The 19,401-nt window shown below is 44.9% G+C and overlaps 1 protein-coding gene across 1 annotated transcript in view; it reads left to right on the top strand.

Annotated features, from left to right (window-relative positions):
• Sptz (zinc finger FYVE-type containing 26 spastizin) overlaps nt 1-18,560 on the top strand; it is a 29,150-nt gene extending 10,590 nt beyond the window's left edge. The window contains exons 4-7 of the mRNA XM_045727924.2: nt 82-160; nt 487-607; nt 10,954-14,136; nt 17,547-18,560. Coding sequence (XP_045583880.2) covers nt 82-160; nt 487-607; nt 10,954-14,136; nt 17,547-17,726 — 3,563 coding nt within the window. The 3' untranslated portion in view covers nt 17,727-18,560. The remainder of the gene's footprint in view (nt 1-81; nt 161-486; nt 608-10,953; nt 14,137-17,546) is intronic.
• Nucleotides 18,561-19,401: the final 841 nt, after the last annotated feature.

The raw sequence follows: 19,401 nt of genomic DNA, 5'->3' as shown, positions 1-19,401 counted from the left end.
TGAGAGTTTGGTAAATAGTGAATTATACTGTGTTGTAATCTACAGCAGAGTGCTTTCACTATCTTTTTTTTATTTTTTTAGCTGACCCTGCCCCATGGATGTATGCCAGCCGAATAAAAGACAGTGATATGCGGTATAAAATTGTTATGGAATTTCACAGGTAAATATGTTGTTGAGGTTATAGATACTGAACGAAAGTTACTTGGGGTGCAGAAAGGGAGCATTAGGTAAGGAATAATAATGATAAAGTTGGGAGTGGTGGATGTATCTAAAAATGCATCACATGTGAAAGCTGGCTCAGTAAAGCATGAGTGGGAAGTGGTGAAGGCAGCTGAACGAGAGCCACATATGATGGGTGGTTTATACCATGCCACAAATTTGACGGGGCAGGTGGTTTATACCTTTGTCATGGGAATGTGGTTTCTAATGACCTTGATATATGTATTTTATCATTTGGTTTAAATTTTGTTTTTTAATATCTTTCAGGAAATGGCCAGTTTTACCAGCCATTGACCTCTTGACTTTGGTGGCACATGATTCCCAGGTCACAGTCAGTCAGCAGGAGCATGCTAAGAAACGGGCAGAACAAATTGCAGTGTATGATAAAGTAAGACACTTTCATTGTGTTTTCTGGGGGGAAGCCCTGTCGGCTTCCCGGAGCTATCCAGGCTGATATGAATGTATTAGCTATCTGGCATCAGTCAGATTCAATCAGATATATTAACTTTCTGGCATATGCATGGAGTTCTTGCCTACGGGGACCATGAGCCAGAACCTGGCCCCCTCAGAGAGGCACAAGGAACAATGGCCTATAGATACCCCCTGTGTGGTTGGGAGCATTCTATGTCTGCCATCGACCGGGTCTGGCACCCAGAAAGGTAGGCGCCCCAAAACAAACCCCTATTTTGGTGAAAATATTGCTATCGAAAGCCGAACGAGTGGACAAAACTCTCCAAACGAAATTAACAAATGTGCATGACGTTATCACGTTAGCGCGCTGCTGTCTGCACAGCCACCTCCCTCCCCGAGAGGGAGAAGGAGGAGCCCTAGACCCTCGTGCCGGCGATCCACCCTTCAGTTCTTGGCTGATGTGATACTGGCGAGGTCATGTACTTTTGGCTCCAGATTTTGTTTGTTTGTGCCTTGTGGCATGGACTGTCTCTACTGGTGGTGTATGAGCCAGGAGTTATATTCTTCGGTACTCGGCCTGCATGCACCTAGGGTTTGCTTCCCTAGGTGCCCTGTAAGTACTGCCCTTGGGGCTTGGGGCCACCTCCGACAAGTTACCTTGGGATCTACCTCCACTGTGTCTTTTACTGCTTGGTACTTGGCTGCCCTTGGAGTCAGCTGGGGTTTTTGTTGCCCTTGTTTGCCTCTGAGTAGGTGGTAGTTTTTGTCACTGGTAAGGGGTGCGGGGTACTGCACAGCTAGTTATCACTGATTATAGGGGCTGGCTCTGTTCAGCCTGGGTACGTTGTCCTCTTGCAAGGTTTTTCTTTTCTTTTTGTTTTCCTGCCTGGTGGGGAGGAGGTCTGCCTTTGGTTGGTTGCCCCCTATCTATAATTCTGGTATATATATCCATCTGTGTTCTTGGTGGTACCCCCCCCCTGCTAGGCCCCCCCCCCCTGCTAGGCCCCCCCCCCCTACTAGGCCCCCGTGAGTGGATGCGCCCCGGGGTGTTCAGCTTTTAGAAGTTTGCTTGGTAGCCTTGGGTGTCAGTTCGCAGTATCCTGCCTGGGCTTCCCTTAGCGAGTTACCAAGGCTAAGGGTCTTGGGGAAACCCTGCAAGGGTTTGGTTCTGTCTGCCCCTCCATGTCCTTTTCCCTTCTGTTGTGCATCTGGTCCCCCCCCCTCCACCTTTGCTTCCGGCTCCGAAACATCTGTTTCAGAGTCGGGGCAGGGTCTAGTTGGTGTTGAGACTTGGGCGGTCTCGGGAGTCCCATTCTGGGGTGGCGGCGGAGGCATTTGAGCCTGGTCCTCCAGCCGGTGCTTCTCGGTCTGACTAGTGGGCCCCTTTCGTTCCTGCTTTTTCGGCCGCTCCTGCCTTTTCTTTAGAGGCAGGAGGGTTTGGAGGATGGCTCGGCCCCAGGTCCTTGGGGTGAGGTTCCCGCGGGGGAGGGGTTAACTTGGGGATGCCTTGGGCCCTGTTGGATCCCGCTTAGGTTTTTGTATCCTCGGTGCAGCGCTTGGTGTTACAAGGAGTGGGGTTCTCTTTCATTCCCTCCCCGTACGAATTAGATTAGACATCTACCCTTCCCTGGGTTCAGTTCCGTGACCCCGACATTCTTTGGTTCCATCCTTCCGGAGGTTTTCAACTTCCTGCATCCCATCCAACATGGCATGGGAAGCTCTTGCGCCTTACCTCTTGCGCGCCCCGGATTATGCTTTCGTGATGGATCCATGTTCCTTTGTGTATAGATCTTCGTGTCTGTACTGGGTTCATTATGAAGTTCCAGAGTTGCCCTTGTTAGCAGACTGCCCTCTATTCTCTTTAGTGGCATAGCATACATTCTGTCGATCCCGCACGCTTGAGTGGAGGGATGCTCAAACGGCAGTGCAGGTTATCCTGGGGGCAAATTTGAGCGTCTCGATGCATGCTTGTTCGCTCCTGCCCTTCTGCGGGATGTTGGTGTGATGCAGCTTCATGTGCAGGTGCCTTCCCTTTCGGCTGCGTTGGTTGTGGAGGATTTGCATACGCGTGGCCTGCTGGCTTCAGCCCTGCATTTCTTTTCCCTCCTCGGACTGGCTTGTGGTGCACGTGAAGATGCTTGGGGCCGTCTCTGGGTTTAGTGCGTTGCCCTTGGCGGTGTGTGCGTCATCTGCATTCTTAAAGCTGTTCGTGCCGCTCCTGCGGGATGTGGTTTCGGGGTTTTTGCTTCTCGACGTGCATGTTGGCAGACGGTGCTTGCCTTTTCCTTAGAATTCTTGAGCCCTTGCTTTTAGACGCCTTTTTGAACATTGCTGTTTGCGGAGTCTGTGGTTGTGCAGTATCTGCAGGCATCTTCAGATAGTTGCCGTCCTATGTCAGATTTGTTGGTCCTCTTCTGGGGGGTGGGGCTCGTAGTGGGCCTTCCCGGCGGGGTCATGTCTGGGCTCAGGGTTATTTCCGTCGTGGTAGGTCAGTGGTGTCAGATTCAACGCCGGCACAGCCTTCAGGGCCGCCTGTTTCTGTTCAGCGCGAGTATTGCCTTGTGCGCCGTTTAAGTGCTCAGAAGGTGCGTCGGCCCTTTTGCGGTTTGTCCCATTGACGGGGTGATGGGGGAGGCTTGCTCTATTTGCTCGCACCTGATCTCATGATTTGCGTGTTTTTCGAATCGTTTTGTGCGGCCTGCGTTGGGTGGCTCGTCCTCCTTCGGGGAATTCGAGGCTGACAGAGCAGGCCTCTTTTTCCTGCGCTCTGTCGGGTCATCTAGGAGTGGGTTTGCTTGGGGGTGGTCGATACAACCTCGTCCCTCGTGTGGGTTTCCCGCCTGTTTCCGGTCCCGAAACAGTACTCTGTGAACCTCCGGTTCATTCTGGACTTGTCCCGTCTTAACCCATGGGATTATGGCCCCTACTATTGGATGACTATTCTGTCCCAGGTCCGTCTTCTCTTGGAGCCGGACGAACCCAGCTCACTGGGTTCGGGTTCTTGGTGGATTGGCGGAAGCCCCATCTGGTTCCCTCTCAGGTTCAGACTTGGTTGAGTCTTGTGTGGGACTCGGACTGCTTCCTTGTTTCTCCCTCTGGAGTCTCTGCTTTGGTTGGGCTCCCGCCTTGCTTGTTTCTGGGGGTCTCCCGGTTTACTCGGCGATTGCTCGAGTGTTTGTGTGGAAGCCTGAACTTTGCCATGATGGTCTACCTGCCGGGTCAGGTTTGGCTTCATCGGTTGTTCTGCTTCCTTCAGGGACGTCCCTTCTGCCTCTCTTGCAACCGCTGGGTTTGGCTGTTGTGTCACTGGGTTCTTCTTCGGATTATTTCGGGGTTCAGTGCCTTGGTGCCTACCCGAGCCCTCACTCGATGTGTTCACAGATGTGTTGTCTCTTGGCTTGGGCTTTGTGACCAATGCTTGCCAAGCTGGCCAGGGATGGCAGTGGGGTCCGTCCTTCCGTCGGGCCCACAGCACGGTGCGGGAGTTCGAGGCAGTGTGGATGTCGCTTCAGAGGGCTCGGGTCGCTCGCGGATTGACGATCAGGCTCCATTTGGACTGCTTTCCTGGTGGTTCATTGCCTGAACCGAGGGGGTTCGATGCAGTCCTTGGCTTTTTGGGGCTGGTTGCTTTAGGTGACTTGTCTGCGGAGTTCTCGGGGTTTGGCTGTCCTGGCGGAAAGCCTGTCTCGGTTCATTCCCCTGTCCTCGGAATGGATGGTCGACCCCAACTCATTCAGTTGGCTCTGCCAGACATACGGGCTCCCAGAGGTGTTCCTCTTTGCGTTTGCGTGGTCAAGGCTTCTCTTGGTATATGTGGCGCCTTTCCCTGACTGTGAGGCCGTCGGAGTCAATGCTTTTCGGCAAGACTGGTCGAGGTGGGGTTACCTTTTTCCCCCTGGTTCTGCTGTTACCTCAGGTAACAGTCATTTTTTAACAGTCTCCGTGGTGTAGTGGTAAGACACTCGCCTGGCGTTCCGCGAGCGCTATGTCATGGGTTCGTATCCTGGCCGGGGAGGATTTACTGGGCGCAATTCCTTAACTGTAGCCTCTGTTTAACGCAACAGTAAAATGTGTACTTGGATGAAAAAACGATTCTTCGCGGCAGGGGATCGTATTCCAGGGACCTGCCCGAAACGCTACGCGTACTAGTGGCTGTACAAGAATGTAACAACACTTGTATATATCTCAAAAAAAAAAAAAAAAAAAAAAAAAGGTACTTGCTCGCTTGGAGACTTGCCAGGAGAAAGTAGTTCTCTTGGCTCTTTGGTGGCCGGCCCAGCCTTGGTTTCAGGCGCTGCTTGCTCAGTGTCCGAACCCAGGCGTTTTCCCGCGGCTCTGCCTTTTTCAGATGATCGGTCTGGTCCGTTACGTGGCTAGTTCGCTCTTCTCGAGTCTTCGTGTATGGTATTTTTGACTCGAATCTATCACCATCTGTATGGTGATCAGGTGGCTTTGTTAGTGGTGTCCTACCTGCATGCTTCGTCTCAGCAGTAGTATGAAGTTTCCTGACGATCCTTACATTTTTTTTGTCTCTTCGTAGGTATACTTCGCTTTCTGTTAAGGTGGCCTTGTCCTTTCTCTTGTGGCTGTTTCAGGACCATTATCTTATGACAGATACTGTTGTCTTGTATCGTGCGGCGCTGGCGGAGCCGCTGCAGCTTGCTTTCAGCATTGATGGTACTTCTACGCCGTTTCGCAAGCTGTCTCGGGCATTGTTTCACCTCCGGCCTGCTCATGCGCCGCCTGAGCCATCCTGGTTCTTGGACAAGGTTCTCTCTTATCTCTCTCCCCCCCCTTCCCTCAGTTTGTTGTGGCCCCTTCAGTTTAAGATTGTCTTTCCAAGGCTCTTTTTCCTGTTGGCATTGGCCTCTGGGGGATTGGGTCTGGGAGCTTCATGCTCTCTGGCGCAGGGGTTTCTGTTCTTTTGGTCCTGGTAGTCGGTTTGTTCTTTTGCAGCCGTCTTTCTTTTCTGGCGAAGAATGAGACGGATGTTTTCCGGAGGGGTTCTTGGGTTGTTGATGCTTGGTTGGTCAGGCTGGGAGGGGCATCATGTGTTGTGTCCGGTTGCGGCTCTCCACTGTTATTTGTGTGCCATGGCTTGTGTGTCCGTGGGCGCGCTTTGGGTTGATCAAGTTTCCCTTCTTCCCTGTTCGCGGGTGCGGGTCTCCCAGGTCGTCCGCAGGGTTATTAAGGCTAGCCAGCCTGCGTTCTATCCCCGTTCCCATGACGTTCGCAAGTTCGCGGCTCTTGCCGCCGTCTTTGGCAATATGTCTTGGGCTGACATTCGGGCTTGGGATTTTTCGGTTGAACAGGGTCCTGGCTGCTCATTACCTTGTTAACATCCCTGGGCCCAATCGGCCTGTGTCGCTTTGAGTCGGCGGATGCAACCAGTTGTCTTGACTTCCAGTTGAGGAGTGAGCAGCAACCACCTCCCGGGTAAGTCCCTCTTTTTTCCTCTGGGTGAGAAGGAAAGGCCATTTTCTGGGTGAGACCTGGAGTTTCCCCGGCATCCCTTCCTCCCTCCGGTCAGGGGTTTTTCTCACGTTTTGACATTCGGCCTCAGAATGTCAAAACCCCTTGTCTCTCTGATTGGGCCAGGTTCTGGCTCTGGTCCCCGGTAGGCCCAAAAAACTCCTTACACATGACTGATGCCAAAGTCTGACATTAACATATCAGCCTGGATAGCTCCGGGGAGCCTCCGGGTCTCGTCCAGAAAATGACGTTTCATTACATTCAACGCTTTTTTTTTATTCCTTTTTTTCAACACAATTTATACTTTACTCCCAATTACCATTAAGTTTGTCTTTTTTTTACCCCCCACACCTTGCCCAAAATGCTATGCGTATTAGTGGGTTTAGGTATTGTATGTACAGTACTAGCTCTATATATAAATCCAACTTTGTTTGTAACTCTGCATGTATGTATGTACTTTTCCTGAATAAAATATTATTATTATTATTTTTTTAGTTAATATATTTGGGGTGTGGAATAGATTAATTCAATTTACATTATTTCTTATGGGAAAATTCTTTTCGGTTTTCATATCGTCTCTGGAGTTGGATTAACCACAAAAACTGAGGTACCCCTGTACTGTCGCTTCTTATTGTGTGGCATTGGCAGAGCTGCTTCAGCTTGCGTTCGGGGTGGATGTCACTTCTGCTACGTTCTGCAAGCACTCTCATTACTTTTTTTGCCTACGGGTTGCTCATGCGCCACCGGAGCCTTCTTGTTCTTTGACCTGGGTACTCTCATTTCTCTCCTCAGTTTGAAATGGCCCCTTCGGTTCGTAATTATTTAACGAATGCTTTGTTTTTGTTGGCTTTAGCCTCTGGTGGTCGTGTTGGAGAGCTTCATGCTCTTCACCGGTGCAGAGGGTTCTGCTCCTTTGGTCCTGAGGGTCGTTTTGTTCGTTTGCAGCCCTCTCCTTATTTTCCGGCAGAGAATGAGACGGAGGGCATCCGGAAAGGTCCATGGGTTGTTGATGCTTTGTTGGTCAGGCTGAGGGTGCATCATGTTTTGTGTCCGGTTGTGGCTTTACATCACTGCCTGCAGGCCATTAGTTCAGTGACGGTGGATGCGCTCTGGGTTGATCCAGTTTCCCCGATTCCCTGTTCCAGGGCTTGTGTCTCTCAGATTGTCTGTAGGGTTATCAAGTCTAGCCAGCCTGTGGTCTACCCTCGTGCCCATGATGTGAGGGAATATGTTGCTCTTTCTGCTGTTTTTTTTGGAATATGTCTTGTTTTGATATTCGGGCACGGGGGTTTTGGAAATTAAACAGGGTCCTGTCCACCCGTTATCTTGTCAATGTTCCAGGCCCTTTGCGGCCTTGTGTTACTTTGGGTTATCTGTCATGGCCTGTGGTTGCTTCTTCGTCTTGAGACATGAGGTGCTGCCCCCTGCCGGGTAAGTCGCTGTTTTTACTTATGTGGGTAGATAGCTTCAGGAAGCTGATGGGGCTCCCTACAGAAAACCAGTGTTGAATGTAATGTAACTACATTTTCTGGACGAGCCCTGGAGGCTCCCTGTCACCCTCCCTCCCTCTGGTTGACGTTTTTCATCTTTCTAGGAACTGAGAGGTGGAGCGGCAGGCTCGCTTGAGTGGCCTCTTCCCCCCCCCCCCCTCCCCAACAAGGGGGGAGGAAGGAAGGCACTTTTGGGGGGAGTTTTCCTTTGAGGGGGAGTTCTTTGGCTCTGTTCGGATGTAGGTTATACTTTTCACCAGTTGTTGTTGCTAAGAAGTAAGATCACAAAATACATGAAGTCCCAGCATCTCCATAACCCTGGACAACATGGTTTCTGAACAGGTCGCTCTTGCCTATCACATTTGCTGGACCACTATGACATAGCCTTAGTTGCCATGGAAGACAAACAAAATGCTGATGTAATTTACAGAATTTGCAAAAGCCTTCGACAAATGTGACCATGGTGTTATTGCACACAAAATGTGTCCAAAAGGAATTACTGTACCGGAAAAATTGGCACATGCGTCTACAATATCCGGACTAACAGAACCCAATACTGTATGTAACAGTCAACAAAATAAAATCCGGTCCATCAACCGTGAAGAGCTCAGTCCCTCTGGGTACTGTGTACTCCAGTACTTTTTCTCATCCTCATATTGGACATAGACAAGGACACAATCTATAATACTGTATCATCCTTTGCAGATGACACTAGAATTTTTATGAGAATAGACAACATGGAGGACATGGCAAACCTCCACTTGGTTGCAAATCGGGTCTTTGTATCAGCTATAGAAAATAATATGGTGTTTAACAAAGATAAGTCCCAGCTCATGTGCTACAGAAAAAATTAAAATATAAAAACGGAAACCACATACAAAACACCGTCAAATCACAACATAGAATGAAAAGGCAATGTAAAGGATTTGGGTGTACTCATGTCGGAAGACCTTACCTTTTAAAGAACGCAATAAAGTAGCCATCACAACTGCAAGAAAAATGACAGGTTGGATAACAAGAACTTTTCATACTAGAAATGCTATACCGATGATGATACTTTTCAAGACGCTAGTGCTCTCAAGAGTGGAATACTGTTGCACAATGACTGCCCCCTATCAAAGCTGGAGAAATTGCTGATCTGGAGAGTGTGCAGAGATCCTTTACTGCTAGAATCCACTCAGTAACACATTTAAACTATTGGGGCTGACTAAAATGCCTAAATCTGTATTTTTTTGAGTGCAGGTGGGAGAGATACATAATAATTTACACATGGAAAATAGTAGAGGGGACAGAGGAGTTTCGTCACAGCAAAAGTATGAAGTTTCCTGGCATTCTTTTCATCATTTTCTCTCTCTTCGTAGGTTGTCTTCTACAGTATTTCCGATCGGGTTGTTTTGTCCTTTCATGGCTTTTTCAGGACCGTCATTTGATGCCCAATACTGTCGCCTCTTATCATGCGGCACGGGTAAAGCCGCTTCAGCTTGCGTTCGGGTTGGATGTTACTTCTACCACGTTTCGCATGCTTTCTCGTGCTTTGTTTCACCTCCGGCCTGTTCATGCACAACCTGAGCCATCCTGGTCCTTGGACCTTGTGCTCTGTTTTCTCTTTTACCTCGGTTTGTGGTGGCACCTTTGGTTCTAGATTATTTTTCCAAGGCTCTGTTTCTGTTGGCATTGGCCTCTGGGGGGCAGGTCGGTGAGCTTCATGGTCTCCTACGGCGCAGAGGTTTCTGTTCTTTTGGTCCTGGTAGTCGGTTTGTTCGTTTGCAGCCTTCTCCTTCTTTTCTAGCGAAGAAGAGACGGCGGCTTTCCAGAGGGGCCCTTGGGTCATTGATGCTTGGTTGGTCAGGCCGGAGGTGCATCATGTGTTGTGTCCAGTTGCGGCTATTTGCCGTAATCTCTGCCCCTTGGCTTCTGTGGCTGGGGACACACTTTGGATTGATCCGGTTTCTCCTCATTCCCTGTTCCAGGGCTCGGGTCTCACAGGTAGTCCGCAGGGTTATTAAATCTAGCCAGCCTGTAGTCTACTCTCGTGCTCATGACGTTCGTAAGTTTGCTGCTTTGATTGCCAGGTCGAACAAGGTCTTAGCCGCCCATTATCTGGTCAGTATTCCTGGTCCTGGTCTTTGTGTGTGGCTATGGGTCACAGGTTGCAATCCGTTGTCTCGGCTTTTGAGTTGATGTGCGCATGGCGGCCGCCTGCTGGTTACAGTATGTCCCTCTTTTACTTGTTTTTGGTTAGATAGCTCCAGGGAGCTTGAGGGACTTCCCACAGAAAACCAGTATTGAATGAAATGAAATGACATTTTCTAGGTGAGCCCCAGAGGCTCCCTGGCACCCTCTCCTCCCTCTGGTCGGCGGTTTACTTTTTGTTTTTGATGCTCGGCCTCCGAATTGGAGGTATGAGTAGCCGACGCAGGAGGAGAGGGTGCGCGGACAAGCAGCGTGGTGGCAGTGAATGATGTTTGCGTGTTTACTTGTTTCCTTATGTTTTTTGGAGAGTTCTGTCTCTGTTCAGTCTTCGGTTGCAATTTATTACCATGTGGGGTTTGTGTTGTTATTGTCAATGGCAGACATGAAATGCTCCGAAACACATTGGGGTTTCCATAGGCCATTGCTGATGCCCCAGTCTAATATAGCATATATCAGTCCGAGAGCTCCAGGGAGCCCCTGGGGCTCGCCCAGAAAATGGCGTTTCATTACATTCAGTACTGGGTTTTTTCTACTAGTTAAGAAGACTCTTAATTAGTTTTAGCCTTTCTCTATAGCTGATGTCTTCAACTTAGAGGACCCATTTGGTGTGTTATTTGGATCTTTGTGGACCTGTTTATTATTAATCTGTAAGCTCAGGTGGAACTTATTTCTACAGTACTGGGCTGTACCTCAAAGGGTCATTTAGACCCAGTTGTTGTATATCACCTTAAGGCATCTCAAGTTATCAGCTAGTATTGATAAGAAAAGGAGTTTGAAGACTATATTGTGGGATCTGAACTATGCTAATATTAAAGACGTGTTAATGCAATGTATCACTTGCTCAGTTCTGTTTTTCAGCATGGCATATCTGTGCTTGATACTAATTTTATGGGTTTTATTATCAATTAAATGTACATGAAGTGTACACATGCAAACACTCGGGAACAAGATTGTACAAACATGCTCATAAACCCTTGCTGAAACTTGAACCTGCATATTTATATGTTTAAAGATGCTCTTCACTGTTCCAGAGGTTCATGATGAAACCTGTATATCTGTATGTCTACAGGTGTGCTCTTCATTGTTTCAGAGATGATGAAATCATCTCATTTCATCTTATGATGAAATCTATTTATATGCCTACATATGATGCTCTTGACTGTTTCAGATCCTCATGATGGGTAACCCATCACACGAGTCTTGGCAGGAAGTGGAACGCTTGTGCACAGAGGAGCCAGAGGAGCTTCTTCAATACCTAATTCAGAAAAAGCAGTTCAAATTAGGTGTTGAATGGGCAGACTATCACGATGGTAGTGCTGAGCTGCGCCGCCTGGTTGATCAGAGCTACCTCATGGATTTGTTGGATAAAACCACCCCTGACGACAATACTGCTCTCGATGCTCTGAATGCTCTCAATATTAATGATCTAATAATAGTAGTGCAGAACCTCTTGCAGAGGCTGTCAAATATCCCAACCCGAAGATTCTTGATTGAGGTATTTCTAAAGAGAATTTACTCCTCAGATGTGATTTCTTTGTCTAATGAAAATAGTGGCATTGCAAAAAACAGTAAAGACTCTATACATAGAAATGAACAAAAATATCCTAATATTGAAGAGGGAAATTTTAAAGATGTTTCTTCTCATGGAATTGTTTCTTATGTTGCAAGCCTACAACATGAAGTAATGGGACTTATTTTGGTTGAGGATGTTGCACCACCCGCAGCAGACAGGTTCCAGCTGAGCCATTTAGCGTTAGCCCCACATCTCATAATAGAGCAGTGGCTGATGAATGTCAAATTAGAAGCTGTAGAGAAGTCCATTAAGGTGCTGACTCCGCATCTAAACATGGTGGGTTCACTGATGCCCAATGCTGATTATTCACAAGATTTTGGAATTTCATTTTCAATGGATAGCATAGCTGTTCAACCAAGAGATATAAAGGGCTTGAGTTGGGATGTTTTTAACTGGCTCTTGGAAGTTTATGCAGCCAAAGCTCTTGATACCACTGGTGTACAGTTGGCTCTTAAGCCTCATTTAATTAGTGAAAAGTCAAAGAGAAAATTTGTAATGCCAGCCCAGCCTCCCGAAAGGCATGAATGGGTGCCAGATGCTGAGGTAAGGCAATGCCCTGTATGCGAGGTAGCTATTTTCTCAATGTTTTGCCGCCGGCACCACTGTCGGCGTTGTGGACGTGTTGTTTGCAGTTCATGTTCTCGGCACAAAAATGTTGTTCAAGGCTATGATAATTTACTGGTTAGAGTTTGCTCTGAGTGTTATCAACAGACAAAAGAAATTAATTTGCATGATTATATTCAAGTTAGGCCACTAGGAGATGGCACTTTTGATACTTTATCACAAAGTTCAGATGAACAAGTTGCTCGTGGAGAATGTTCTTGGGCCAGTGACCCTGAAGGAGGCTGGTATTTGTCAACAGACACTCATAACAATAGTTTAATACGCCTGGAATTCTGCTATGATTATGCGCCATCGCTGAGCCTGTGCCTTGCTATATTGGCTCTCCACCAAGATCACAAAAGGGCAGCAATCTGTATTGTCAGATTATGTCATCACTTATTTTCCCTCGTTATATCATCATTAAGAATATCAAGTTCAGAAACTGATCATACTTTTTTGCTATCTATGATACAGACGCTCTTGACCTCATCCAAAATACGGTTTGGAAATGTCGGTGAACATCAAGGCATTGGACTTTGTGAATATTACACTCAGTGGGTGGATTTGCTCTCCATTTTATTAAAGGCAAACTGTGATGACATTATTCCCCTTGACGCTTTGGAAAATATGCTTATAATTGGAAATTTGCACCAACAGAGTTTAGTAGAAGAGAAAGCTGTTCAGGCTGACTTGGACAAACATTTGAAGCAAGAATTCTCCTACATGAGAAAACTGCGCAACACACTTGTCAAGAAGCAGATGTGGGAATTAGCCCTTGATGTCTCGACCAAAGCAGGACTGGAAACTAATGGAGTGTGGGGAGCATGGGCCCTGGCCTCTCTCAAGGCTGGCGATTACCCTGGAGCTCGAGAACGATTTTCTCGAGTTCTTGAAAGGCCCACTGACAAAAATAGGGCCTGCAACTCATCGTTATTACCCGAGATCATCAAGTATCTTGAAAGTAACCCTTTCCAAGTAGATGAACAAGTAATTAACCAAGCAGACCGTAGCCGATCAGTCATCATGCTCAGTGATCAATCTAAGCTTCCTCCATCACAAGCCCTTGTGGTACTTCATAGTCTCAAGAATCTTAGCAAAATTGCACAAGGTAATTTGACTTGTAAAGATACTCCTCGACAAGTATTTTATGGCCCTAGAAATAAAAAGGCAGATACATCAAGAATTCAATCTACATTTCAAACCGAGTGTAAATATTATCTTAGTTTGTATGGGAATCATTCCATGACCATTCAGTATTTTATGAGAAATAGGCAAATGAAAGAGTGTGTAGAGTACTTGCTTGTCGAAGATATACCTTTGGAGGTCTTCATTGATAATGTTTTAGTTCCTTGCCTGAGATGCGGTCATCTTGACCATCTTATGAGATGTCTTTATGCATCGGATCCTCATATGGAAAAATGGGCGAAGTTGATGTTTGGAGGTTGTCGGTGGCTGGAGCGACGGGGTTGGTGGAACTGTCTCTTGACTTTGCAAGAAGCTTTGGGTGACAGACTAAGAGCAGCCATGACCCTTCTGAGAATGTATAGTGATGATGTTAATAGTTATACAGCACTTGCAAGCAGATCTAGCTGTGTAACAGTGGCATTAGGACACCTTCAATCTTACTTGGATAGCCAGACTTTGTATAATTCCAGCACAAAGAGAAAAAAATTAATTCTAGACATGTCTCCCTGGCATGTCAATCAGAACATCAATATGCTAACTTTGCAAGCTGATGTCACCAAGTTTCTTGCAGGCAATGAATCAAAAGGACACATCAGTACAGATCTTTTGGAAAAGCTTTATGACATGGAAGTTCTAAAAAGCCGATGCTTACCAACTCTATTAATAAATAATGAGGAGCGATTAGCAACAGCAATACTTGTAATATGTGGAGCTCAGATTTTGGCCGATGGTTTGAACCTTGCATATAGGATAGTGGAGAGAAGTGAACTGCCTGTAGAAAAGCTGTTGACAATATGTTGTCAGTTACTGATGCAGAAAGATAAATTAAATGAGGTGAGCCTTGTGGTGAGGGGAATACAAGAGTGGGAAGCACTGACACCAGAGGCAGTAGATGCTGCCTTACAGCCAGTTCTTCACACAGTTGCAACTAACAATCAGAATAACTACCTAGATACTCTCGTCAAGCTTCTCTCCAGCGATAAGGCCAAGGTAAGTACTCGCATTTAAACTTTACAGAATGATCAGGGATTTACATAAGTATATGTTCCAGGACAAAATAATGTGAAAGGTCAAATGCAGTGAAGTTAAATTTCCTTAAAATTGAGGTATAAAAACAGTCTTAACAAATACAGGTAGTTAGATTTTTGAATGTTGAGAAGGTTATCTTGAGGTTATCTTGAGATGATTTCGGGGCTTTAGTGTCCCCGCGGCCCGGTCCTCGACCAGGCCTCCACCCCCAGGAAGCAGCCCGTGACAGCTGACTAACTCCCAGGTACCTATTTTACTGCTAGGTAACAGGGGCATAGGGTGAAAGAAACTCTGCCCATTGTTTCTCGCTGGCGCCCGGGATCGAACCCAGGACCACAGGATCACAAGTCCAGCGTGCTGGCCGACCGGCTCCCTTGCTAGAGAAAACTATAGTTTCTGCACAGCTGCCTTGGTTGCTTTCCTTGCCTGTAATTTTGATCACTTCTTGACACTATCACCTCAGGGATTTACGTAAGTATATGTTCCAGGACAAAATAATGTGAAAGATCAAATGCAGTTAGCATCCAATCCATTTAGCATGGATGACCTTTATACCAATGAGGACAACAATTTATTCAAATTCTGTCTTGTGCTTTCATTGGGCAACTCATTTAGGTCAGAGATCAATCACGTAGTTAGTCAAACAGGTCATTTAACAATGAAGAATGTCACCAAAAACACTGGTTCCCTTCAAAAGGTGTTTAGAAATATTGTGCTGCCAAATAACCTAATGAACTAAGTGAAGTATCATGACCTGACTACCCTGGCTCCCACTAGGTAGTGTCCCTACCAACTAGAGGGTTGGGAAGGCTGCATCACTTCTCACATCATGGTCAACTAGGTATTGCTTATGTTCACTTAACAGCATGATTATCTGGTTTACTAAGTTACTTGAGGATTTTTGCAGTTTTCTTTGGACATACCATTAGTTGTGAGTTATAACCTTGTCACCCAGCAAGAGTAGTAAGGGCAAGGGTAACAGGAACTTTATCAACAAGAATGACAATTTATTGGTCAAAATGGGTCCTGACTGGAGAAGGAAGTGGCTGCCAGAGGAGTATGGTGTTGATACTAGTACTGTTTCTGACAAAGAAAGGAGGCAGATCATTAAATTTGTGAGTAAAATGAAGAAAAGGTGGTGGTAAGAGAAGTGACAGAAAAACATCAAAAACTTCCAAGTGTGAGTATTTAGATGCTGCTGCTGCATTACCAATGATACGCTCAGCATTGTAACCTGGGACTGGTTGTTGGTGGTGCATAACTACGGCTTGTAGCTGGAAGAATACTATTATCCATGGACATTGGGACTTCACAGAGTTGAGGTGGCTGCAGATGTTTGATAGCATCACCTAGTACTATAACCACATTTTGCTACCTCTTCTTTGTATTTGGTCTAACAAACTGTTCACTCATTATTTATATGGGCATGATATCATTGTTTTACAGTGTATTATTTGTGTCTGTGCAGAAGTGTATCAACTACAATTAAAAATGTAGAAAATTTGGAGATAAAAAGCTCAATAGAGAGCAGTTATCATCATCGCTTGTGACTTCCCAGCCGCAAATGTGACCTGCCATCTCCTACCCCAGATAGAAATCGCTGAAAGTTGGTGATTGGCGAGTCTTGCAGCGGTTGGCATTTCTTCCTTTCTGTATGTGAAGGTCAGAGCCGGTCGGCCAAGCGGACAGCACGCTGGACTTGTGATCATGTGGTCCTGGGTTCGATCCCAGGCGCCGGCGAGAAACAATGGGCAGAGTTTCTTTCACCCTATGCTCCTGTTACCTAGCAGTAAAATAGGTACCTAGGTGTTAGTCAGCTGTCACGGGCTGCTTCCTGGGGGTGGAGGCCTGGTCGAGGACCAGGCCGCGGGGACACTAAAAAGCCCCGAAATCATCTCAAGATAACCTCAAGATAAGGTTAGAGTGCAGTCATGAGCATAGGCTTGAGCTTCAGGAATGAGATGAAGTACAGTAGATAGTTGAAATTAATATTCCATAGGAGAGGGCCAAGCACACTACCCTGTGGAATGCTTGCAGCAATTGAGCAGCTATTGGATTCTGCTCCATTGAGGAGCAGAATCAAATAGCTGCTCAACTACATTTTTAATTGTAGTTGATACACTTCTGGACAGACACAAATAATACACTGTAAAACAATGATATCATGCCCATATAAATAATGAGTGAACAGTTTGATTCTGCTTCCTTAGTCCTTGAGGGGTGAAAGCTGCCTTGTTTTAGATGTCTCGTATGCTGCTGATGTTATCCTGTTCACTTGAGCTTCTGGTTCTAATGCTGGAATTGTATATACCCACCAGGTCTTTTCTCTTACTGTTTCTTGTAATTGCCTTTTTCTAATGGTGTACTTAAATATAGGTTTCATTATTTTTACACTTGGATTGAATTCCAGTAGCCATTTATCTGCCCACTCCTGAAGTTTATCAGGTCTTCTTACAGTTCACTTAATCTCCTCATTATCCTTGCATCATCTGCAAAGATAATATGCTCACTCCCTTTATATAAATTAAAAAAAAAAAAAAAACAATATTCCTAGGACAGAGCCCTACGGAACACCACTTTTCACTCTGCTCCAGCCTGACGTGTGCTGTGACTGTTACACTTTGTTCCCCCTGTCCAAGTACTTCCATTCGTCTCCTGTCCGTCTCCATCAACAGTGCCTTTCCTGTTACCCCGGCTTGTCTCTCCATCTTGTGGATTAGTCTTTTGTCAAGAACTGTATCAAAAGTTTTTTGGGGCAGCCTAAGAAAGATTCAGTCCTTCTTTCTCTTAATTTATTTTTGAGACCCTGTCATAGAATTCAATCACGTTTGTCAAGCATGATTTTCCCTCTCTGAAACTGTGTTGTGCCTGTTATAAAATGTACTGTTTCCAAATGTTCTGCAGTCCTTTTTTTACTTTTCTAGAATCTTGCATGGAATACATTTTAATGACGATGGTCTTTTGAACAAGACTTGTAGGTTAGTGCTTCAAGTCTGTCCCTATGAATATAGTACTTGAACAACATTTGCCTTTTTCCAGAGTTCCAGTACAGTAGCTCTCCCATCACTAGAGTAATGTTAAGCACTATAGTTAATGGGTAACACAAGATCCCTGCAGCTTCCTTCAGTAACCATGGTGATATCTGGTCTGGTCCTACTGCTTTTGCTACATCCAATTCATTATCTCTTCTACATTAACTTGAATTCTTTATAGTTTTGGTTCTGGTGGAACTAACCAGGTGGCTATCAACAGGGAGCAACCAAAGACCCAACAGAAAGAGATATTTCAGTACATTCAATGCAGATTTTTTTTATTACACATGTTTGCATGTGATCTCCACTATTTATGATTAATATACTGTTCTTTATCAGATGGAAGCTTTCATTGAATGTGGCCGTCTGAAATCAGCCTACCTGGTGGCAGTGCATTGTGGGCGGCATGAAGACGTCAAGCGGGTCCAAGAGATGGCCCGGCGTGGCGGCCAGATGCACATAGTAGCCATGTGCAGTAAATGGCTCTCTAATTCTTACAAAGCTATGTCTACATGCTGATATTTGGGGATTGTTGATGAAGTGTTACTGATAGGTCCTGCAGGGAGTATATGATTCTAATGATGATGATAAGGTCCATGTGACGTGTGTTGTGTACTCAGAATTAATGTGTGCTGTAAGGTAAAATAACATGAGTGCTAAATCTGAAGTCTGAGCATATTTTATACGAAGTGATTCTTAAGTTACCATTATGACCATCTGATTTTAGCACCTTCTTTAACCACTAAACTGCGCAAAATGTCATATGAAGTGTGACATTGAGCTCAGTTTCTTAAATTTTCTGAAACTCTTTCAAATGTTTTGTGCATAATCTACTAAGCAAATGCTCCAACTTTGTCTAAATGATACCGGTGTAACTTGAAAAACAAGAAAATAAAAAATAATTATAAAATTGAATATTAAAAACTTCACATTTTGAAATCGGCTGCAAAAATATAAAATATCACCAATTGTTCATTTGGTGTTGTTATGCTCTCAGAATGACATATGATCTTCATTTTCATATATTTAGAATATAAGTTTCAGTATAGTTTACTGTAAAAAAAAAATTTGTCTATGGCATTTGAAATATGCACAAAATTAGACAACCAAAATATACAACTTTAAACGTTTAGAGTTTATGAAAAATTAATTTTATAGGGATTGTAGAACAGACAGCTGTGCACACTATATGTAAAAATGGTGAGAATCGGTCAGAAACTAGATTTTTGGATACAGAAGTAAGTTGAAATTCTAGTTATAGATATAATTGAAGTTGAAGTTATTGACAATGAATACGGCAGTTCTAATTCATGAATTTACTTGTATATTTTAATAAACATTGTTTGGCATTCATACTGGAATATGTGAAAGTTGTAGGTCAATGTGTGTTGAAATGAAGTCAAGAAAAAATAACCCCCTAAAAAACAAAATACTGTATAGGGATAATTATAATAATTATAATGATTTAGGGAAATATACCTGTATTTAGGGTATACTTTATATAAGTAAAACTAATCTGGTCCCTAATCATCAAAACAACCTAAAGAAACAAGGAAAATAGTGTGAAATCTGTGAAAAAATCAGCCCAAAAAATTCAAAGTCCCAAGTTCTGAGAGTTGTGACTGATTTATTTGTTTACCAATTTAATTCTGTCTTCACATAGTTAAAAATGGATATGAATTCTCCAAGATGTAAAGGTTACAACAAATTCAAATAATAAACAAAGGAGGAAAAACTAAAAACCTAAAAAAAAAATCCCCTAAAAAAAATATGTTTTGGACATTGTTGAAAGTAACTGGTAATAACTTTGGGCAGTGTATTTATGATATATAACAAAATTGAGCACAATAACCTACTCATTATTATTTGTGTTATTATGTATTACTCAGCAATGATATAAAGGCACCAGCTGCACATCCACTTTATGGACACTTCTTACTACTATTCTTTGTGCGTCGGACAGGTGCTTGCATCTCTTTATTATTGCATTATCCATCAGTTCTAGTTAATAGGAACTGTTCTTATCAACAAAACATTCTTTTTCTGGGGGGAGCCCCCGTCGGCTCCCCGGAGCTTACTAGGCTGATATGCTAATGTCAGACTTTGGCATCAATCAAGTGTATAGATTTCAATTGGCCTACTGGGGACCACGATCCAAAAACTGGCCCCCTCAGAAGAGACAAGGGGAGCAATG

Source organism: Procambarus clarkii, chromosome 80 (genome assembly GCF_040958095.1).
Source record: "Procambarus clarkii isolate CNS0578487 chromosome 80, FALCON_Pclarkii_2.0, whole genome shotgun sequence".
Taxonomy (NCBI): Eukaryota; Metazoa; Arthropoda; class Malacostraca; order Decapoda; family Cambaridae; genus Procambarus; species Procambarus clarkii.
Note: the sequence above shows the minus strand (reverse complement) of the source record. Positions and strands in the feature narration are given on the sequence as shown.